This window comes from Galeopterus variegatus, unplaced genomic scaffold, assembly GCF_000696425.1.
Source record: "Galeopterus variegatus unplaced genomic scaffold, G_variegatus-3.0.2 Scaffold504, whole genome shotgun sequence".
NCBI classification, from domain to species: domain Eukaryota; kingdom Metazoa; phylum Chordata; class Mammalia; order Dermoptera; family Cynocephalidae; genus Galeopterus; species Galeopterus variegatus.
In genome coordinates, this window is record NW_007726615.1 from 201,743 (window position 1) to 226,433 (window position 24,691).

General features: G+C 34.7%; 1 protein-coding gene across 1 annotated transcript in view; it reads left to right on the plus strand.

The window, feature by feature from the left end:
- RSRC1 (arginine/serine-rich coiled-coil 1) overlaps nt 1–24,691 on the plus strand; it is a 347,320-nt gene that overhangs the window by 96,955 nt on the left and 225,674 nt on the right. Inside the window, exon 4 of the mRNA XM_008569504.1 lies at nt 15,239–15,403. Within this exon, the coding sequence (XP_008567726.1) occupies nt 15,239–15,403 (165 nt within the window). The remainder of the gene's footprint in view (nt 1–15,238; nt 15,404–24,691) is intronic.

Sequence of the window (24,691 nt, forward strand, 5' to 3'; positions counted from 1 at the left end):
TATAAATGTATAAAAACGTTATGCAGTTGTAGTGCCCACCTGCTAATTAAATGCAGATTTTCTCAAACTTGTTTAAAATCTGTCTATTTGTTTCAACTCTGTCTCTGTTCAGAATACATATGGCCCTTGTGAAACTAATTACGCTTATGGAGCAGCTGTTAAATTTAGTGCAACTAATTTTATCCAATATTTTACATTTTAATTGATTACCTGTGAAGAAATTAGCAAATTAACACGTATTGTACAGTAACTGAATGGTCTTTTATGGTTACTTTCGGATTTAACAAGTGAACCAGGCACTGATGGCATAAAGACATTTCTGGGATTTTTAGATAGGAAAGTTATTGGAGGACCTTGATTATCTGGTGTGAAAATTTAGGAAGACTGATGAGTGATGCCAAGCATCTGTGTGTTCTGTATCTTAAACATGAGAAGCAGATTGGAAAGTAATAGCTTTTTCACAGAATTTTGGTAACATATGGGCTTATCTGGATCTAAGAAGTCTTTGAAGATCTTTGAACTTGACTAAATGACTTAACCTTTGGCATAGTGGGTGGGTTATATGCTTTTTAGCAGGGAGGCACTGGCATTCTGCATTTCTCTTTTGCTTTTTTTCCCTCTTTCCAATTCTACCTTTTAATATCTTTTCTTAAAAATGGGGAGACTGGAGATGATTAGGAATTCAGGAGGTTGATCTGATGAGAATTCCAAGATATTTAGTTAAATGGATCTATTTATAATTTAGAGTTAAATGTTTTGATAATATTTCAGAAATAAATGTGTAGACATTTATTTTATTTTATAGATTTTATTTAAAAATGACGCAGTCAGATCTAACTGACAGTGTGCTGTAGTTGAAAGGATGTGAGCAAACTTGGGTTCAGATTTGTTTTATCACTCATTGGCTCTGTGACCTTTGAACTTTTCAGAATTCAATTTTTTCAAGGTAAAAAAAAACAAAGGAAAGAAACAACTGTCCCCCAACAGGAAAAAAAATCCCCAGAACACCAAAAGGAGGTAATAATAATAACTATTTGTTTAAATTCTCCAGAAAATTAAGTGAAGTGCATGAATATAGCTTGCATACTTCTTAGCATGTAGAAGATCCTTGGTAATAATAGGGGAAAGTATTATGCCCTATAACATTGTTAAGTGAGAGATATATTAAACAACCATATTATTATGCATATTTTAGAGCATTAACTATTACAGTAATTAAGAGATTGGTTTTGATTTTTATTTAGCAGCTTTGGATTCTGATAACTCAGTAGTAAAACTTCATGTTAGTTATAGGTCCAAGTAAATGTATCTGGAATTTTGATAAGAAATATTATTTCAGTAGGGCAGTATAAGTAGGGAATTACATATCAGGAATATACAAACAACCCGTTTACAAACACTTGATCTATAGCAACTAGAGACTTGAACCTCTGCCCCTAGCAAGGACTGTTGACCCTAGTTTTGTAGTTTAGAATATTTAGCAACTATAATGATCTAAACAGATTTCTCTAAGGCAAATGAGGGTCAATAAGTAACCAAAGCAGAAAAATATTTACCTGCTTAATTTGTCTTAGTTAAAATTCAGAATGTGTGTATTTTCCCAAAGGAATAGCATTGTCGTTGGTGGATATGTTTGAAATAGTTTTTTGTATAAGGTTTCAAGTACTTTCTGAGTAGGCTTATGAGGATTGGGCTGAAAAACTAGCCATCGTGATTTTTATGGTGAGTTTCAAATAACAGATTTATAAATGAAGTTTCAAATAATTTTTTTTAACCTTTGAATGGAAAAATTTAAGCATCCATTAGAGCAGAGATAGTATAATGAACCCTTATGTAGCCATGATCTAACTTCATCACACAGTTATATTTTGCCAGTATGAAGACTAGCTTTGTTAGGATGGGTCCAGAGTGCATTTACTCTATGGGTAATTAGCTGTAGTATTATCATTTGATTCTATGCAATGTAGAAGGTGTCTGGCTGGTGGGAACACTATTTCTCCCCCTACAAGATATTTTGGAGTTCTACTGCCTTCCAGTGTATTTCTCCCTGGTTTCGTGGAATTTTGCCTCACATATTTATAGATTAGAACTCATCAGAAGATCAATGGGACCCTACTGCAGATTTCTGTATTCCTCTTTCTGTCCAGCTTCCACCTCTTCGGTACAATGCCTTGCAGACTCTTGGCCTCCCTGAAGGTCTGTGTCTTCTTACCTCAGCAAATCCACCAGGCTCTGTTTAGGCTGTGGCCTGGAAGGCTGTGGCCTGGAAACTTTTCCAAGGCAGTAAGCTGGGGCATTCCTAGGGTTACTTTGTTTCCCTTTTTTGTGGGGGATCATAGTCCTGGGCTGCCTGTTGTGCAGTGTCTGAAACATTTGTTTCATGCATTTTGTCTGCTTTTCTAGCTGTTCACAGTGGACGGGTTATTATTATAGCCTTTAACTCCTCTGGGCAAAAGGCCATTTAACTCTAATACTGATTATTTTGTTAGTGATTTCTCTGTTTTCTTTACATTTCCACCAAGAGTTTATCAACTTTATTAATCTTTTCAGTGAACCAACTTTTATTTTTCTTCATCTTGTTTCATTAATTTTTCTTTTATCCCTTTGTTTCTTTCCTTTCACTTTTTTTTGTTCTTTTTCTAACTCCTTGAGATGGATGCTTATATCATTTGTTTTTAGCTTTTGTTCTTTTCTTATAAGTGCATTTAGATCTATAAATGAGCAGTGCATTATCTATATCCTACATATTTTTGATGTATCATATTTTAGTTTTCACTTAGTTCAAATGTCTTAAAAATACCCATTGTGATTTCTTCTTTCCCATGGTTTATATAGACATATATTACTTAATTTCCAAACATTTGGGGATTCTTCTAGTAGTCTTTTGTTTATTGTTTTCTTCCTTAATTCCACTTTAGTCAGAGAACATAATCTAAATGCTCTCTGTCTTTGAAATGTGTTGGGATTACTTTTATGGCCCACTATACAGTTTATTTTAAAAAAAATTATAGATATACTTGATAAGAATGACTATTCTGCAGATTCGAGGTATAGTTAAATAGGTTAATTTAGCCATTTGTTCAAATCTTCTATGTCTTTACTTTTAAATTTTCATTTTAAAACCTGCTTATTTTATCAGTTACTGAGAGTGCTCACAGACAAATCCACACTGCCTTTAAGTTTTGTCATCTTCTGCTTTATACTTCGTAAAGCTCTGTTATTATATGTTTACAAATTTAGGATTGTTATACATTCTTTGTGGATTGATCTTATCATCCTGAAATGTCTCTCTTTATTTCTAGGTATAGCTCTTACTTTGAAATCTACTTCATTGGTACAGTTTCTTTTTTATTTTTTACCTTTTTAAAAAAAATTTATTATTATTTTTTTACATTGAAAGATGTTGCAGAGCAGTGGGGGGGGGAAATGGAGGTGGAAGTCAGGGGTTCACTGGTCTGGTTGCAGAGGGGGGTGTGGCTGAGGCCCATTGGCTCCCCCACTCCAGCTCAGGAGCCTGGCAGGTTTCCAGCAGTGGCTCCATTGTTACTGGGCTGGATGCGGATGTCGGGAGGCATGGCTGAGGCTCTCAGCAACCCCCCACACCAGCTTGGGGGCCCCAGGGGCTTCTGCTAGTGGCTTGGTCATTGCTGGGCTGGATGTGAATGAGTGGCATGGCTGAGGCCCTCGGGCTCCTCTCACCCTGTCTGGGAGCCTGGGGGGCTTCCAGTTCTTCTAGGTTTTATAGGTGTTCTTTGGTGATGTTAGACCTTTACTGGTTAATATCCGAACTTTGTCTCTGATCTGTGGGTTTTTTGTGTTTTCTTTCACTTCTGTCTTGTATTATTAGTTACCCCCACCACTTAAACTCTGCACTAGAACTAATTTATTGTCCTTTGCTTACTTCTAAAATGGGGGAACTTCCTGTGGGAACCAACACTTGAGTCCTGTGGTTGAACTAAATTGCTGCTTTGCTTCTGAATCCCCGGGGAAGGCTTTTTGTGCAGCTCAGGTTTTAATTACTGAACTTTTCAGCACTTCTGGGTGTTGTGAGGTCCAATGCACCTGGGTTGTGTTGAAACTCTGGTCTGGGCCTGAGTCTTTACNTATAAGTAGGGAATTACATATCAGGAATATACAAACAACCCGTTTACAAACACTTGATCTATAGCAACTAGAGACTTGAACCTCTGCCCCTAGCAAGGACTGTTGACCCTAGTTTTGTAGTTTAGAATATTTAGCAACTATAATGATCTAAACAGATTTCTCTAAGGCAAATGAGGGTCAATAAGTAACCAAAGCAGAAAAATATTTACCTGCTTAATTTGTCTTAGTTAAAATTCAGAATGTGTGTATTTTCCCAAAGGAATAGCATTGTCGTTGGTGGATATGTTTGAAATAGTTTTTTGTATAAGGTTTCAAGTACTTTCTGAGTAGGCTTATGAGGATTGGGCTGAAAAACTAGCCATCGTGATTTTTATGGTGAGTTTCAAATAACAGATTTATAAATGAAGTTTCAAATAATTTTTTTTAACCTTTGAATGGAAAAATTTAAGCATCCATTAGAGCAGAGATAGTATAATGAACCCTTATGTAGCCATGATCTAACTTCATCACACAGTTATATTTTGCCAGTATGAAGACTAGCTTTGTTAGGATGGGTCCAGAGTGCATTTACTCTATGGGTAATTAGCTGTAGTATTATCATTTGATTCTATGCAATGTAGAAGGTGTCTGGCTGGTGGGAACACTATTTCTCCCCCTACAAGATATTTTGGAGTTCTACTGCCTTCCAGTGTATTTCTCCCTGGTTTCGTGGAATTTTGCCTCACATATTTATAGATTAGAACTCATCAGAAGATCAATGGGACCCTACTGCAGATTTCTGTATTCCTCTTTCTGTCCAGCTTCCACCTCTTCGGTACAATGCCTTGCAGACTCTTGGCCTCCCTGAAGGTCTGTGTCTTCTTACCTCAGCAAATCCACCAGGCTCTGTTTAGGCTGTGGCCTGGAAGGCTGTGGCCTGGAAACTTTTCCAAGGCAGTAAGCTGGGGCATTCCTAGGGTTACTTTGTTTCCCTTTCTTGGCCTCCCTGAAGGTCTGTGTCTTCTTACCTCAGCAAATCCACCAGGCTCTGTTTAGGCTGTGGCCTGGAAGGCCGTGGCCTGGAAACTTTTCCAAGGCAGTAAGCTGGGGCATTCCTAGGGTTACTTTGTTTCCCTTTTTTGTGGGGGATCATAGTCCTGGGCTGCCTGTTGTGCAGTGTCTGAAACATTTGTTTCATGCATTTTGTCTGCTTTTCTAGCTGTTCACAGTGGACGGGTTATTATTATAGCCTTTAACTCCTCTGGGCAAAAGGCCATTTAACTCTAATACTGATTATTTTGTTAGTGATTTCTCTGTTTTCTTTACATTTCCACCAAGAGTTTATCAACTTTATTAATCTTTTCAGTGAACCAACTTTTATTTTTCTTCATCTTGTTTCATTAATTTTTCTTTTATCCCTTTGTTTCTTTCCTTTCACTTTTTTTTGTTCTTTTTCTAACTCCTTGAGATGGATGCTTATATCATTTGTTTTTAGCTTTTGTTCTTTTCTTATAAGTGCATTTAGATCTATAAATGAGCAGTGCATTATCTATATCCTACATAATTTTGATGTATCATATTTTAGTTTTCACTTAGTTCAAATGTCTTAAAAATACCCATTGTGATTTCTTCTTTCCCATGGTTTATATAGACATATATTACTTAATTTCCAAACATTTGGGGATTCTTCTAGTAGTCTTTTGTTTATTGTTTTCTTCCTTAATTCCACTTTAGTCAGAGAACATAATCTAAATGCTCTCTGTCTTTGAAATGTGTTGGGATTACTTTTATGGCCCACTATACAGTTTATTTTAAAAAAAATTATAGATATACTTGATAAGAATGACTATTCTGCAGATTCGAGGTATAGTTAAATAGGTTAATTTAGCCATTTGTTCAAATCTTCTATGTCTTTACTTTTAAATTTTCATTTTAAAACCTGCTTATTTTATCAGTTACTGAGAGTGCTCACAGACAAATCCACACTGCCTTTAAGTTTTGTCATCTTCTGCTTTATACTTCGTAAAGCTCTGTTATTATATGTTTACAAATTTAGGATTGTTATACATTCTTTGTGGATTGATCTTATCATCCTGAAATGTCTCTCTTTATTTCTAGGTATAGCTCTTACTTTGAAATCTACTTCATTGGTACAGTTTCTTTTTTATTTTTTACCTTTTTAAAAAAAATTTATTATTATTTTTTTACATTGAAAGATGTTGCAGAGCAGTGGGGGGGGGAAATGGAGGTGGAAGTCAGGGGTTCACTGGTCTGGTTGCAGAGGGGGGTGTGGCTGAGGCCCATTGGCTCCCCCACTCCAGCTCAGGAGCCTGGCAGGTTTCCAGCAGTGGCTCCATTGTTACTGGGCTGGATGCGGATGTCGGGAGGCATGGCTGAGGCTCTCAGCAACCCCCCACACCAGCTTGGGGGCCCCAGGGGCTTCTGCTAGTGGCTTGGTCATTGCTGGGCTGGATGTGAATGAGTGGCATGGCTGAGGCCCTCGGGCTCCTCTCACCCTGTCTGGGAGCCTGGGGGGCTTCCAGTTCTTCTAGGTTTTATAGGTGTTCTTTGGTGATGTTAGACCTTTACTGGTTAATATCCGAACTTTGTCTCTGATCTGTGGGTTTTTTGTGTTTTCTTTCACTTCTGTCTTGTATTATTAGTTACCCCCACCACTTAAACTCTGCACTAGAACTAATTTATTGTCCTTTGCTTACTTCTAAAATGGGGGAACTTCCTGTGGGAACCAACACTTGAGTCCTGTGGTTGAACTAAATTGCTGCTTTGCTTCTGAATCCCCGGGGAAGGCTTTTTGTGCAGCTCAGGTTTTAATTACTGAACTTTTCAGCACTTCTGGGTGTTGTGAGGTCCAATGCACCTGGGTTGTGTTGAAACTCTGGTCTGGGCCTGAGTCTTTACAGTGAACTGCACCCCTGCAGTTTTTATATTTCTGACCAGTTTACACTGGGTGGTCTTGTGTTGATTGGAGGGCAGATCACCTGTCCATGCTGTGCCCTACTGTTGCCCCGGTGAGCCCATCTCCCCGACCCCCTGCACTCCAAACACTTTCCAAGGGGTAGGCCATGCGCAGGTCCCTTGTGATGACTCACTGGTCTCTGAGTGGCTCCTTTCGATTGGAGGGCAGATCACCTGTCCATGCTGTGCCCTACTGTTGCCCCGGTGAGCCCATCTCCCCGACCCCCTGCACTCCAAACACTTCCCAAGGGGTAGGCCATGCGCAGGTCCCTTGTGATGACTCACTGGTCTCTGAGTGGCTCCTTTCTTCAGTTGTCTGAGACCCCTCACTCCTGTGTGGGTCCAAAGGAGCCCAGTCAGTAGTCTTGCTGGCCTGGGGACAACCAAGGCCCTCCTCTCCCCTGCAGTCTCTAAGCAACTTCATATAAAGGGCAAAGCTGTGGTTTTTGCTAGCTTTTGCTCCATGTGCTCACCAGGGCCAGCCTTGAGATGGCCAGAGTGTGAAATGATTGGAGCAGTCTCTTCTTTGTCTCATTGCAGCTTCTCCCACCTTCGTGATCTCCATAGGTCTTTCCCCCTCCGCTGAGCTCTAGCAGCCCTAGCTTGGCAGTCGTTGCTTTTTTAATAGTTGTAAATTGGTCAATTGTGGGAGGAGTGATGCTGGGACTGTCTATTCTGCCATCTTGATTCTCTCCCCTATTTGTACAGTTTTGACATCTTTCTTTTTGTTAGTGCTTGCATGATATTTTTTCTGTACTTTTACTTTCAATCTTTGGTTTTATATTTAAGGTGTTCTTTTTGAAAGCTGCCTATAGTTTGCTTTGTTTTATTCTGACAATCTTTGTTTCAATTGTATCATTTAGTCTATTTATGTTTATTAATTACTAATATATTTGGATATAAGTCTACGATATTATTTTTGCTTTAGTTTGTTAGTTTACATTCTCTTAATTATATTTGAGTGGATTACCTAGAAATTGTAGCATGTCCTTGACTTATTAGAGTCTAACATAAATTAGTACTTTTATTGCTTTTTTTCCTGTAGCTTTGGTTCTTGAGGTTAGCTTGGCTGGATGTAACACTGCAAACATGCTTTTTTCCCCCCTTGAGCTCCTCAAGAAAAATTAAAGCCATTTTGTGTGTGTGTGTGTGTGTGTGTATCATGCAGTTGAGAAGACTGATGCCAACTTGACTCTTCCTTTGTTAGTGACTTAATCAAATCATTATTTTTTTCTTTATCTTTAATGTGTGGTTTCATCAGGATATATTTCAGAGTTAATTATCATTAGTCCATTTCCTAAAGTAAATAGTGGACCCTTTCTATAGGAAGACACCTTTAGTTCTAGAAGCATTCTAGGGTTATAATTGTAGTATTCTATTACATTGTTTTTTCTTCTAAAGCCTCAGGTTAGATGTTTGTTCATTGTCTGCCTCTTCTTTATATTACTTTTCTGATCCGTTCTACTACTTTTATTTTGTTTTCTTTTCTTTCTCTTGTCTCTTTTCATCACTAACATCTGTGTCTCTTATTGTATGATTAGTCGTATTCTCTTTTGAGCACCTTATAGTTTAGTACTCATTTCTTTCTTTTTTTTTTTTTTTTCCTTTTTATCTTTTTTACTGACCGGTAACGGGATCGCAACCCTCGGTGTTGCGTCCGCACTGCGCTCAACCATTGAGCGGGAACCGGTCTCCACATGGGATCTGAACCCTCGGCGGGAGCGCCGCCACGCTCCCAGGCGGCGCACTCTCCAGTGCGCCACCAGGCCGGCCCAGTACTCATTTCTGACATGACTGTTTTCTTTTTCTTTACTTTTCTTCCTAAAATCAGATAGCGATCTGTTCTGAACTTTTGTTTTGCTTGCTTCTTTATATTTAATTCATGTTGGAGTGTTATAGTCTTCTCTGCTTTCTGGTCTTTTTTCTGGACATATTTGCATTTCTCACCTGAAAAATTTTGATTCTAACTTTCTGCTGCTTTTCTTATAGCGTGGATGTTGGATTTTTGTTGTTTTTCATAATAATGTGCGGGATTTTCCTGGATCAGCAGTAACAGACAATTTTGTGAATGGACTGGAGGTTATAGGTGGCTTGTAAGGTTTCTTGAATGTCACTCTACTGTTTAGGTGGAGTTTCTTTAATAAAAGAGGAATTTTATGGCAACAGCTAGGTCTGTTTTCACATCCTTTGATGTGATCTTGTTTTTGTAGAGCCCTGTACTTTAGCCCCTTGTTTTCTAGTTTTCCTTCACTGTCGAACCACCAGTGGACACCTCTCTTTCCAAAGTGCATCTCTTTCCCAGAGCATAGGTCCTTTTTAAAAATTCCCCTTGTTATGGTTTTAGTTGAATTTTGGTAGGGGTTGGAATTAGATTTCCATGTTCAAAATGTTATCCTAACATGGAATCGATGTTAATTTTTATTCCATGTGTAATATTTTGTTTAATTTTAATTGTAGCTTTATTTCATGGCAAAGGTAGTCTTTATAGGATTCAACTTAAAAGAATATTTGAAGTATTGTAGTTATTTTTTTTAAAAGACAAAATATTAAGGTATTTGTTTTGATTACACGTGTTTAGAATTTATTAGCAAATTAAGAAACTTGACAAATTGTTTCTTGAGGCCTGTAATTCATTTTATGTAGAGATGTTATGGTGATTTTTCTTATTCTGTAGATATTGAAAGCATTTATCTGGTATAATAGGACATCTTGCTGTCCATTTATTGCTTATATATTGTGTGTTCTACAGTGCCACATTTTTTATCAAATGTTTCTTTGCTTATATAGTTTCTTTTGCTTTTTTGTTTATTTATCTGGTCAGAGTAAGAAATCTCTTTACTCTGATGTGTTATTTTCTTTTGTTGTGGGGGACCCTTCAAATTTATAAATAAAGTTACTTAATAAAGTTAGTGTGAGTTTTATTCATAATTGTGGTAAGTAATTCATTTTAAATCTGTGCTTGATTTTGTGGTACTTTTTAACAGCCTTTAATAATTTTGTTCTGTTTTGTGTTTTTGGATTTGCTTTTTTTTTTTACCATATATTTTCTCCAGAGTCACTTTTTGCTGCTTGCAGCATACAAGCAAGATTAAAAGGCTTACAGTATCAGGATTAAAATAATGAACATTAACACATTGAGGGGGGAAAGGCCCAGTAGCTTATATTGCATACTGTGGTGTTTTAAAACTTATTACTTTCTTTGAATTTGACATCATTGGTAGCTGAGCTTATAGATTTGCTATTGCTATTATCGTTCATTGAACCACTCCAGAAACATTTATAGAAAGCTAGTCCTGAATGACATGGATTACTTGTATGAAGACATAGGGTGAATATGAGAAAGATATCTTTGGAGAATGGCAGGCATATGTCTATAGTGAAGTCTTTGTGTTAGGGAAAACCATGAGATGGGTTTGGAGATAACTGAATTTGCATAATTAATTGGTAAGTTTTGAGGATTAGAGAATGGGAAAGAAGGTGCTAAGGGAGGGTTAGGTAAATAGTAATAACTAGAAGGCCTCACTGCTAATTTTGCAGTATCTAGCTTTGTTATAATGGTGATAGGAAAAATGATCAAACTCTGGTTTCTCTGGGACAGCGCCAGTTTAGTCCTGATGTCCTCTTTATAGTACCCCTTTCACTCCCCCAAACATCTGCTTTTATTCTGAAAAGGCTTAAAGGCTTGGATGATAGGTGATATGGTCTTTCCGTTAATAGCAAACCATGAAGATCATGTATGGCTGCTGAGGGTTACCTATGGAGAAAATATGGAACGAGACTTGGTAGAGAAGTTAGAATTTGAGCCCTTCAGATTATTATTCATCTTACTATGTAATAGAAATACTTTGAAACTTGAATAATCCTTACGCCAGCCTTAAGATTTTAAAAGCCTGTGAAAATCAGAATACTGTTCTTTACTGGATTAGCTACGGCATGAGGGAAACGTTTTACATGCTTCTGATTCAGATTTTACAAAATCATTCAGATTAGCCCTTCTCTCAATTACTTCTTTCTCAGTGCCTGTCTCCTCCCAAATCACTTGTCTATTATTTCACAACTCAGGTAGGTAACTATCAATTAATCCTCAAAGTAAGATAGTTATTATCCTTATTTTGTAAATCTGTTATTTGAGGAATTTTTCATTTTTTTAACTTAATACTTATATAACTTTGGGTATATTAGTAACAGATACATTTAGTTCTGAGTGCAGTAAAAGCATGATTTCACCAACATTCACCTCATTTGTAACCCACAAATAGTTGCACATTTTTTCCAACAGTATATTTTGAGGAAAAAAGGCAAACCATTTAAGAAATTAGCTTATATTAAAGATTTATTCAAAAAGAAAGCTCTTAGAGTTTTGTTAGAGTTTAAACTAATTCTTTTGTCTCTTGTTACTCTACATTTTCAGAACTAATTGCCAAAATCATATTTTAGTCCTAAACAATGTAGAACCAAATTAAGATAATATACTGCATTATGTATATACATAATGTATATATAGTGGCTGAGGTTATCACAAAAAAGTCTCCCTTCTATTATTATTATAATTGCTTTCTTTTAATCCAGAAAGCTTTAAATTTTGCCATTATTGTTCAAAATTTTAGGAATAATCTGTTAAAATTTCTATGTATTTACATACAATAGAAGATTTAATCAGAAATGAGTTGAATAACATCTGTGAGGGCAGTAGTGTGATGATGAAACTTTGTTTGACCTTGAATAACAGTCATGTGTCCAAATTAAGAGGAGTAGTCAAAGAAATTTATTATGGAGAAAGTGGCAGAAATTTAATATTTGCAAATTAGGACAATAAAATAATTAAACCCATGTTGACATTTGCAACAATAAATATTGTAACTTCTGAAAATCATGTTAAAAAAATGTATGGGTTTATGATCCAATATTACTTTCATTCACCGAGTGAACCCATTAGAGGTGGAAGAGGACAAACAGTACTGCCACTGAAACCTCCACATGTCCTAGGTATCCTGGACTAGTCCATTTGATCTCTCCATCACCCACATTCTTTATTCTTTGGTAATTTGTATTTGCTCTTTTCTTTTTGTTTGATCACTGTAGCTAGAGATTTATGAATTTTATTGATAATTCTCAGAAAACTGGATTTTGGCTTTGTTAATTTTCTCTATTGTTTTTTATTCCATTTATTTTTGCTCTTTAATGTTTCTTTCCTTCCACTTGTGTTGGGTTTATAGTACTTTGCTCTTTTTTTCCTAGCTTCTTAAGGTGAAACCTTCGGTAATTAATTTTAGACCTTTCCTCTTTTCTAATATAAACATTTGAAGTTATAATTTCCCTTTAAACGTTGTTTTAGCTACATCCCACAAATTCTCATATGTTGTATTTTCATTGTCATTCAGTTCAAAAAGCTTTCTAATTTTTCTTGTGATTTCTCCGTTGACCCATGAATTATTTAAATGTGGATTACTTAATATCTGTATATCTGTTTCTTTCTAGATATCTTACTGTTGGTTAAATTCTAATTTAATTCTGTTGTGTTCAGATAAATGTATTCTTTGTGATTTCTGCTTATGAATTGACACTTTCATCGTCATGAAATATCCATTTTTATTTTGGGTGATATTCTTACTTTCTGAAGGATAGTAATATATTTCAGTCTTCATATGCTTACTGTTTGCCTGATGTATGTATTTCTAGCCTCATTTTCTTTTAACCTATCTGTATCTGTATATTAAAAGTACATATTTTGTACATAGTACATGGTTGTGCTTGTTTTTTAGTTCATTTGATAAGTTCTACCTTTTAATTACTATTTAGTTTATTAATATTTAATGTATGTATTTATATGGTTAGCTTTAAGCCTCCCATTTTATTTTATTTTATATTTATACCCTCTTTTTTGTTTGTTTCTTTTTACTTCCTTTCCAGTCTCCTTTTGGAGTAAGGAATAAAGAATTCCCTTTTAATTCATCTGTTGGCTTTTTAGCTATGCTTTATTTTTCTTCTTCCTTTTTTTTTTTTTTGTTGACGTGGTTGCTATAAAGTTGTAATATTTGCCCTTACCGTTTCATTCTGCTTAGAGATACTACTTCACTACTTCATGTGAAATATAGAAACCTTATAACTGTATAGGTTCATTTACCTGCCCCATAATTTATTATATATAGCTTATATGTATTATATCTATCTTCATTATATCTTTACTCCCTGTAACGAAACATTATAATTTTTACTTTAAGCACTTAGATGTATTTTTAATAAATTAAGGGAAAATAAACAGTTTTCAATATTTGTCCATATATTTACTTTTTCCAGTGGCCTTTATTCCTTCCTAAAGGTCCAGGTTTCCATCTGTTATAATTTCTCTTCAGCCTGAAGAACTATCTTTGGTATTTATGGTCTGCTGTTGATTATTTTTCAGTTTTCCTTTATCTCATAAATGTCTCATCAATGCACGTCTGCTGTTTATTATTTTTCAGTTTTCCTTTATCTCATGAATGTCGCTATTTTACTTTCATTCTTGAGAGATATTTTTGCTGGATATAAAGTTCTGAGTTGACTTTTTATTTTCTTTTTGTTCCACTGTCTTCTGATCTGCATTGTTTCTGTTGAGAAGCCAGTGGCAATAATTTGTATTACTGCTTCTCTGTATTTAATGTGTTGTTTTTCTCTGAATATTTTCCAGATTTCTCTTCACCTTTAGTTTTTATAAGTTTGACTGTGATGTTCCTGATCACAGTTTCTTTATATTTACCTTACTTGGGGTTTGTTGAACTTCGAGAATCTATAAATTCGTCTTTCACTAAAGTTTTGCCACCACTTAAGAAAATTGTTTTCTGCTACATTCTCTATCTTCTTTACTTCTGGGTTTAAATAAACATGTTAGACATTTAAATCTTGTTGTACCAGATTTAAAATCTGTCTTTTTTTTTTTTCTTATTAACAATCTTTTTTCCTCTTAGTTCTTCAGATGGAATAGTTTTGATTGATTTATTTTCAGGTACAGAGATTCTTTCCTTTGTTATCACCAATCTGCTTTTAATCCCATTCAGCATAATTTTAATTTCAGAGATTGTATTTTCAGTTATAGAATTTATTTTTTTCTTTTTCTCGTTTTCTGCTGAGATTGCTTAGTTTTATATTTATTACAAACATAGTTTAACTTACTGCTTTAAAATCCTTGTCTGCTAATTTTGACATCTGGCTCATCCTCAGTTTTAGTCTTTATGTACTATCTTTTCTTTTAAAAATGAAATACATTTTTCCTGTTTCTTTGTATATCTAATAATGTTGGATTTTTTCCTGGACATGGTGAATACCACATTGTGAATACAGTTATATTCTTCTGAATAATATTGATTTTTGTTTGTTTGTTTGCTTTTTGTTTTAGGAGGAAATTAACTTGGTTGGATTAAAATTGCAAAAATGTTATCTTTCTGAGAGAAGCTGAAATTTTGGTTCAGTGCTTTTATTCTACCTGGCACAGACTTGGGCTTGCCACAGAATGGAAGCTAATAAAATTGGTTACTTTCTCATTGCTGTTTCGTTTTTCCAAGCTCTCTACAGAGTCTATCTGCTTTTGGTCACTCTCCGGTGCCTTTATGTAGTTTTGTTTTTTAAATTGTTATCTCTAAGATTATCAGTTTGATAAAGGCTTTCTTGTCAATACTGTAATAAGGACCTGACATCATTGCTTCTTAGCACGTAATGTATCCTACCTAATATTATCATTCACTTTATACAAAGAATTAGCTGGATTAGAGTGGGTAAATAGTTTTATTGGAACAATTAGAAATGAGAAATAAGGTTAAATAGATACAGAAGCAGTGATTGTAGGGATAGGGAAAGCCCTATCCTTGTGGATTAGATTAGATACATCTGATTTGTCATATTATCTGAGGAGACTTGAATAATTAAGATTTGATTTGAACCTTTAAGACTTTCACTTGAGAACGCTTTTTGACTGTACCTTAATTTCCTAAAAAAGTTGGCAACATATATTTCCCTCATGTATCAGTTTTACTTGAGAGCACTGTTTCATAAAGAGTCATATCCAAATGCTTGCTTTACACAGTTATTTAATTTCTGAGTTCATAACTAAAACTAAGTACTTTTTAAAAGATAACTTTAAAGGATATTTACATTTTATAATACAAAATATACACTAAATTTACATAATAAAATTTGCTTACTGTAGGTCCAGGTCAAGACCTCGTCCACGTTCCCATAGTCGAAGCAGTGAAAGGTCCAGTCACAGAAGAACCCGTAGTCGGTCTCGGGATAGAGAACGACGTAAAGGCAGAGACAAGGAGAAAAGAGAAAAGGAGAAGGATAAAGGCAAGGACAAGGATATCAAACGTGGGTAAGTTGAGGCAGATCTTATGCAGTGATGACTCAATGATTCCATGGCAATATTCAAACTAAATTTTTGTTCTTTCATTTCCACCCTGTGGCTATATTGCTATAACTGTGGAATGTGATTTTTAAAAATAAGAATACAGTAGAGAAAGAAGAAAGGATAAATCAAAATAGTTATCTCAGATTTTTACTGTGGTACATTTTCATCTCTATTTTCATTTAATAATAATGTAACAAATCTTAGAAATACAGCGTAAATAGCAGTATCAAAGTTTACTATGTAAGTAAAGAAAAATTTAAAGGAAAATTTACATAATTCATTGGGTAAGTGCTACATTCTATTTCTTTTATCATGAATATGAATTTAAAGTTTAGTTAATACTTAATTATTAAAGATATTCAGTATAGAATGGAACTTGGGGCAATTTTAGGGTGTATGTGTTAGAGTGAGTGTGTCTGTATGTGAGGTCCAGAATTTTTTTTTATGTAACCAATATTATTAAAAAAATGATTCTAGTTCTGTCCATTTGAAGGTTGAAGTACACTTATAAGTGTTTGCCAAGTTAGAAGATGTTAAAATGAAACAATCTTGTTTAGTAGCTTAAATTTTAGCCTCTTGTTTGTTTTATTCAAAATTGACAATAGGGTATTTATTCTTTGAAGTCTGCCATCTTGGAATTTATCCCCTTTTGTCAGTTTTTCAATATCCTGTATGAATACATTTACTTTAATACTTTGGTATAAAAGTCTTTATTTTAATGTATCAGTTTTCAGTGTTAAATTGAAGAGCTTACCAGGATCTTGGATTTGGCTTTTTGAGATCTTGATTCTATGAAGAATTGAGTTTGTTAAAGGATATGAAATTCTACCCTCATCCCTTTCTTTTTCACAGTTGTCTGTGTGTTTATTTTTTATTTCCAGATTTACAGTGATGTTATATATACCTGCCTAGATTGTTGGTTTTTAAGTATTCTTTGAAACATTAAATTTGTGGTGGAGTTTGGAAAGGATAACATTGTTCTGTGACTTTTTTTCTTCTGTTCACCCCACATTCCTTAGTATACATTAAATAGTCATGTTCCTGTAAAATTCTGAGTTCTGTCCTTTTCTAGTATTAAGGATTGTTGAATGTTACAGAAGATGATGTAGGGGTTGGATATTGGGCCATAAGGATAGGGAGGCTAAGTTAGCCAGAGTTTAGTAGACTAGAATGAGGGTCAGACAGGATATAGGGGAAATCTCTTGGTAAAGGGATAAAGTCAGAAGGATGATAGACTGAGATTGGAAAATATGGATTAAGAGGATGAATAAAATATGCCAGTCAAGGAACTGCCTTTTTGTTCCTTTTTACATTTTTTCTTTTGGTTTAGATTTTAGATATTACATGGCTATGGAGAATATGATTATGATTTTTATTGGTCATTAAGTTTGCTTTCTATCTCACCAAATTTTACTTTTTTAGAATAATATTTATGCAATTGCATAAAATTGATATTATATAAAGCGTTATTTGGGGAATTTTAAAAGTAAGAAAAAAGAGTGAATAAAAGAGGGAGATGTGGTGGTTTCAAGAAAGGTTCTCATATGGTAACATTAATCTTGAAGGTTTAGGCCAGCTTTACAGGTTAGACTCGTCTGTCACTCAGAATTCATTGAGTCAAGTGGACTAATTTCTAGATGCCAGGTTCACAAGATAATATTGTTGTATTTGTCTTTCTTTCTTTCTTTTTTTTTGGTGGGTGACTGGTACAGGGATCCGAGCCCTTGACCTTGGTGATATAACAAGGTCTAACGAAGTGAGCTAACCAGCCAACCCCTTGTCATTACTTAACATTAATCTTAACAAAGGCGGTGAACAGTCAAAAGAGGTATCAGTTGAAGGGCTCTGGTGACTGATGACAGAATCCTGGTAGTCTGATTCAGTCATTTCCATGGTTTTAGTAGACCATAATACAAGGTGGTTTTGTGTCAGGTTACCTTTTCCCTCGGTTAGTGCTAACCATACACTAATTCTTACCCTCGGTATGATCTAAAAATCAGGCTTTTTTTTTTTTTTTTGGTCAGAGTGTTCATTTAATATAGTCGTATTTATTTATATATGAGGTTATTTCAAAAAGTTTGTGGATAAATTGTATTAAAAGAGAATACAAATCTTTCCGTGAACATTTTGAAGACCCCTTGTTTGTACAGATTTGTTACAGAAATAATTTATTATTTTTTAAAGCTTACATGTTTATTTCCTAAACCTGATTTTTAATCCATTCCAGACTTCTCCTCTTTTGTATCACTCTGAGCACCTAATATACATGCTAGTTTCTAATAAATATTTATTGATTATTTATGAAATATAAGCATTCATTGATTTGTTCACTTGTTCAGACAACAATATTTAAATGCCTTCTGTTTGTCAGGTACTATGCTAGGTAATACAGACAATGTTAGTGCCAGTACTATTTGGAGCTTTCATGCGTGTGGGAAAATAAGCATACGAAGAGGGAAAGATATGCAAGTAATTACGGCAAAGTCAGATGACTGTTTCCAGTAGGAAAAGTAAAAGGAGTTATGGAAACATCCTATCAGTTAGGATACTCTTGGCCATAAGTAACAAAACCTAACTAACAGTAGCTTAACCTAGGGGTCAGCAAACTATTTTGTAACGAGCTAGATAGTAAATAATTTAGGCTTTCTAGGCCATATGGTCTCTATTGCAACTACTGAACTTTGCAGCCATAGATAGTATGGGCAGCTGGCTGGATTTGGCTCAAGAGCTGTGGGTTGTCATTTGTTAGTGTCTGGCTTTAACTGAGTACACTTACTCTAAATGTAACAAGCAGTTTAGAGGTGAGCTTTCCCTGGCCGTTTTTATCCTTCTAATAGGCTGGTCTCAGCATGTTGTCTTTCATCTTCAATCTTGACACATTCTGATTGCAAGATATCTCCCTGAATATTATGCTGGTTGATCTAGAATAGTCCACGTGTCAGGGAAGGGCTCTCAGAAGAAGCCATGTTTACACATGAAGGAAGCAAGAGAGGGGGAGGAATGTCCCATGCAAAATGAATTTTATATGGGAAGGCTTGGAATCAAGCAAAGGGATATGGCATATTAGAGGAACTGAAGTCTAATGGGGCTTAGTTTAGAGTATAAAAGGAATAGTGAAGAGAGATGATTATGGGAGGACCTTATATTATATTATGGAGTTAATTATGGAGTTGCAGTTAATTCTAAAGGCAGTAGAAAGCCAATGAAGAGTTTCAAGTAGAGAAATGTTATGATCAGGTCTATATGGGTGTAGACCAAATGCTTTACTCACAGTGGCATGATAAACATCTAACATTTAAAATGTATTTTCTCAGTGTCAGGAGTTTTGCTAAGCAGTTGACATGTATTATCTCATGTAATAACCTCATGAAATAGGTGTTTTTATTATCCCATTAATACAGATGAAGGTGCTTAGGCTTATGATCACAGAGCTAATAAATGGCAGTTAGACTTCTAATTCAAGTTGAGTGACCATAACACCTTGACTCTTAACAGTACACTATCCTAACTTCTTTAGTAATCCATAATTATTGATGATGAGAGACAGGGTTTGAGATCAAGTAATATGCTATTGTTTAAACTTTGCTAGGAAATAGCTAAAGAGAACTGAAAGAATTTTCTATGGCTATTTTTCTTTTCTCAGTCCAGAGATCTGTCATTATTAAAAGACTGATTCTTTCTTTTCTCCCTTTCTTTCCTACTTTCCCACCTCAGCATTTCATCCATTTATTTAGAATTATATTTAATTATATTCACAAACAATTTCTAGGCCTTAATTAAATTTGTTTTAATGATGGTTTTATTAGCTGCATCTTTCTAGATGGCTTTTAAAAAACGTGTGGGTGGAAATACAGGAATAAAGATTCTCAAACATTTTAATCAGGACTGTATTGTTTCATTGTGATCGTGCAACCCATTGACAAGTGTCTTAGCTTATGCTAAATAACCTAGGTGCTTCTTCACATATGAAAAAATAACCCATGTACTTCTGGTTCTTCATGCACAAGAATCTTTGTTTTATCAAATCAATTTGAAAATATCAATATTGCATACATAGAACATGAAACTTACATTTACAGAACACAAAGTAGGAGGAGTAAGTACAATAACGGTAAAGCAAGATGAGTATTTTATAAATTGGGGGAAAAAGGAGAGAAAGGAATGCTCAAGCAGGAATTAATGAGCTTAATAACAAGGAAGGACTTTTTCATTAAATTTTCGAAAAAAAAGATATGAAATTAGATAATTCTGAAAAAGCTTTTTCAAATAGCAGCTAATTATGGGTCTGGAAATTCTTGGAACATTGAAATGATTATAATTAGAATTTGTCTTATGTCATAAATTGACCTATTCATTTTGTTAATCTACTGATTTAGGGAGACCTAATATAATTCAGAAGGGTATCTGGAGTTTGCAGAGACTAAAAGATGCCTTTTTTACAACACTGTATGAAATATATGTGTGTGTGTGTGTGTGTGTGTGTGTGTGAAAGATACTGAATCTTGTCTTAGATTTTACCTGTGTGTGTGTGTGTGTGTGTGTGTGTGTGTGTGTGTGTGTGAAAGATACTGAATCTTGTCTTAGATTTTACCTTCTTACCGAAGTTCGCATACCTGAAACTGACTCTGGTCCATTCCCCCACTCACACAGCTATTTTACCAGAAAAGTTTAATGACTGTAAGTTTTAATATTCTATATTTATAAAGCTTGACTTCTAAGAATATTTTATCTTTTAAACATTGATACAAATTTTTCTTGTTTCTGTTCATTTTTCCCCCTAATTTTGAAAACTTGAAATATTTATCTTCTCCTTACACAATTCTATTTCTTTGTTGTTGTCGTCGTTTGCCTATCAGATCTTCTTCTCGATATATGCAGTATAACTCCCTAATTTTGAAAACTTGAAATATTTATCTTCTCCTTACACAATTGTATTTCTTTGTTGTTGTCGTCGTTTGCCTATCAGATCTTCTTCTCGATATATGCAGTATAACACTGGCACTAAGTAATTATCCTTAAATGTTGAATTAATGAATGCTGATTTCTGACATGAGTACTAAACCCCTGGGGGAACAAAAAAATATTTCCCAACTTCTGGTATGTGTCAAACACTATTCTAGGTGCTGGAAATCTGATGATGAACCAAATAAATGTGGTTTTGCCCTCAAGGGGCTTACTCTTTCATGAGGGAAGAAGAACACAGACCTCACATTTAAAAGAATTGATCAATTAAATAAAAGTGAACACGTTATTGGAAAGATATATACAAACTATCTTGGATCCTCTATATTAGCAGCCATATTGGCTATGAAATTGTATTTCTTCTAAGGGGAAATGTCTTTGCAGTATGAAAACAGGTTTTTCTTAATAGCAGAGTTACTAAGTTGAAATTAGTTTATTTTGTTAAACTATTATTGAGAGTCAAAAATCAGAATATGAAATTTGTCATGGGATTTCATAATTGCAACTTGGTTTGATGACGGTGAACATTGTACACCTCATATGAGTCTTCTGTTGATTGATATTAGGCCCTGCTCAGCAATATCTTGATCCAAACTCCATAAAGTGTAGTTGACTACTATAGAATATCTTTTACAGACTTCTTTGAAAAATTAGTTGTGAACGAATTTGCAAATAACCATTTCTGCTGATTATTCTTAAGTCATAATGTAATACCTAAGAGTCGAGTTTGGATGGATTTGACTTAAATCTGTTTTCAATCAAGATTTATATCACCAGCCAGGATTTAAAGTGGTTGTTGCCTACTGCTGTGGTTAGAATATGTCCTTCAAAGTTTATGTGTTGGAAACTTCATCCCCAAGGGGGCAGTGTTGAAAGGTGGGATCTTTAGGAGGTGATTAGGCCATGAGGGCTGTGCCCTCATGAATGGATTAATGTTATCCAGTCAGGTGGGTTATCATAGGAGTGAGTTTTTATAAAAGGATGAGTTCACCCTTTCCCCTTCTCTCTTATCATCTCTCACCCTCTCTTTGCCCTTCCACCATGGGATGATGCAGCAAGAAGGCCCTGAACAGATGCCAACCCCTCATCTTGGACTTCCCACCATCGAGAACTCTGAACCAATAAATTTCTGTTTATTATAAATTGTCCAGTCTGTGGTATTGTTATAGCAGCACAAAATGGATTGACACCTACTAAAATTCTTTCTTCTTAATTTGAGTAACTTTAGAATTCATTAGGAACCTAATTCAGTATTCCTAAGTGTGCCCTCCTGTATGACCTGCTACCATGAAAGGTTTTCACCTTTATTGTTTACTTATTAGCTTTTCAGTAGATGGATAGTGTTCTCAGAAATGTACACATCAAGACTTCTGGAATATTTTGCTCAAACATTTGAGTTTATACATTCTTCGTTTTTTTTTTTTTTTCACATAACTTTCTGAAGCTTTGTATTTTTTGAGAGAGATGATAATCTCCCTCTCGATATACAAATTGTTCTTCTGTAAAATGGGAATAGTGATACTTAAAAGGCTGTAAGTGTTAGAAGCAGTATGTATAAGAAAACTAGTACCCTGTAGTAATCATACTTTATAGATATGTATTAGTTATGACTTTAACCTTGACAATATTCTAGTGTCTTCAACTTTAGAGTTTCATGTAGTGAATTCCTGTTGATAAGGTTTTTTGTTTTGTTTTGTTTTTGTTTTATTCCTACTTAGTATTTGGCAGAAGATGTTGGAAGTGATTTGGGAAAGCTGAACGCTGAGTTTTGACAGTAGTTACATACTTATAGAGCCTGTCATATTTTTTCTTACCTCTTATTTCTTTATGCAGCAGGAAGTCATTTATGCTAATTTACCCTTATTTGCATATAGGTTATAGAGTTCTGTGGTGCAGAGCATGCTTAGAACTCCTTTTAAGTGTCTGTTTGGATCAAAGCAGGGCTGTGTGATAGCTGTTGTCTGACACCAAGCTGTGTGGTGTTGTTTTCATTAAACATTTATCACACTTCCAATATGACAGCAGGCAACTTTGTGCCAGGATAACATGTTTTCATGCAAAATTTATTGAAAAAGACGAGACTTTGTAAAGAGATCTTGTTGCCTTTCACCAGTGGCGTAGGGTAAATGTTTGGTTCGAAAGTAGTATATCTTTAACACGCATCAGTGTAAAGTACAAAAGAAGCTTCATACTGCCAATTTTGTTAAACAGGTAAACAAATACATCTTTATATAAATGTATGCACTGGATTCTTTTTTATTTTAAGGCTACTAAATTGAATCAGCGGGAGTGGAGTCTTCTTTCTTTTGAAATTAAAGTTTTTACAGTTTCCTTGTGAATTGGATGAATATCATAACAGCAGTCCATTATGCTGTTGGGTATTTTATATTACAATGAAATTTCCGCTGAGTATGTTTATACGAGTATTTTTCACTAGGTATTGGTTTTGATTCAACAAAAACAATCTGTATTTTTTCAAAAAGATGAGATCAAGAGAGGGAACCTGATATAACAAAGATTAATTAGCAAAATCAGGAAGCAAGGGTTTTATAAGTTCTCCCTCAGTTCACCACTTTTCTCTTATTCATTATATCAATACATTTTAATTATTATGGAGTTTGCCCAATGGAGTTTGGCTTGAATTATGCCTGATAAAGTTTTATATAGCATGAAATAACAAGTTAATTCTTTCTTTTGGTGATTGCCTGACTGAAAAGCCTTGGAATGAGAGCAGATACTTTTATTTTCCTTTTTCATTCCACAGGCAGCTGAGGAATTAGGGACGTGTGAAGAAGTTAGTGAGAGGATGAAAGTAGCCTCATGCTGGCCTTTTTAATAAGTTTCATCACATGGAATATAAAAAATTTCATGACACCCTTTGCAAGAGATATTACAAAAATTATGTTGGTATTAACATAAGAACAAAAGTAGAAAAGTACTGAGTTGTAGTGTAATGAAAGGAGCCTTGTCTTTGGACCCATGTAGAATCCACAGAAACCTTCAAATTCTAACTCATTGTGCTTTGGAGCTATAGAAGGATAATTTTTTTTAAAAGGAAAAACCATGACTCATGCAAGTATACATGAACACATGCCAAAGATATTATATAACTCATTAATTAATCAGAGACCAGTAAGATATTACAAATAGCTCAAAGGATCCAAAGAGCAGACACATGTAGGCCACCAGGAATCTGGACATAAATTGCTTAGTAGATTCAAAACTGGCAGCTTCTACATGGGGGAAGGAAATCAATTATACCTCCACTGGATAAAATTCATTTGCATATTTATGGAAAACAGACACATGTAGGCCACCAGGAATCTGGACATAAATTGCTTAGTAGATTCAAAACTGGCAGCTTCTGCATGGGGGAAGGAAATCAATTATACCTCCACTGGATAAAATTCATTTGCATATTTATGGAAAAGAATTATTTGCATTGCTGTCAGTTATCTGTAATTTATGGAGTTAAAAAATATCTCGGGCAAGGAAAGGTGCCCTAGACAGGACACCTAGTAATCTTTTTTGATCATCTCAAGTCATTTAAAATTTTTTCCTGACAAGGCAAGTTATTTTCTTTGAACCTTAAATTTATTCTTCCATGAGATGGGGATAATGATAATTGAAAAGCTGTGAAGATTAGAAGCAGTGTGTAACAAAGCTAGTACTTAGTAGTAGGGTCTCAATAAATGGTAGTCATTTTATTTTTTATTAATAAAACAAATTTAATTATTGGTTCTTGTGATTACTAGTTTACTAACTAACATTTTTTTTCTCACTTTTGTGTCTTCATAAAGGTTGTTTCCTTAGCCTTAAATACTCTTTCTTTTCCATGCCAGTTCTATTCATCTTTTGGGGCTCATTTGAGATGTCACGTCCTTCATAAAGTATTCCCTGCTCCTCAGGAGTATGCTAAGTAATCCTGCATTTAGCTTCTGTAGTATCTGTTCCTAATCTGAATAGAGTGTTATAGTTTTGTAGTTTACAGATTACCTTGTCTGTCTTAGTCAACATTATATTTACTTGGATCATAGTAAGTATTCAGATATTTGTAAAGTGAATAATAAATGATTATTTTAGAAGTTGTTTCTGGATAATTAAATCTATATTTTAAGCATTTTGAAATGATAAAATTGTATTTTTGGTGTTAGGAAAATAACCAACTTTTTTGTGCTCCTCCACGCATGGTTTAAGTGTCCATGTGTACAAACACATGCATACACTTCCTCCATCAAGTTTCCTGACTGTATTTTTTAAAATCCTACATGACTTTCACTATTTTTTTTT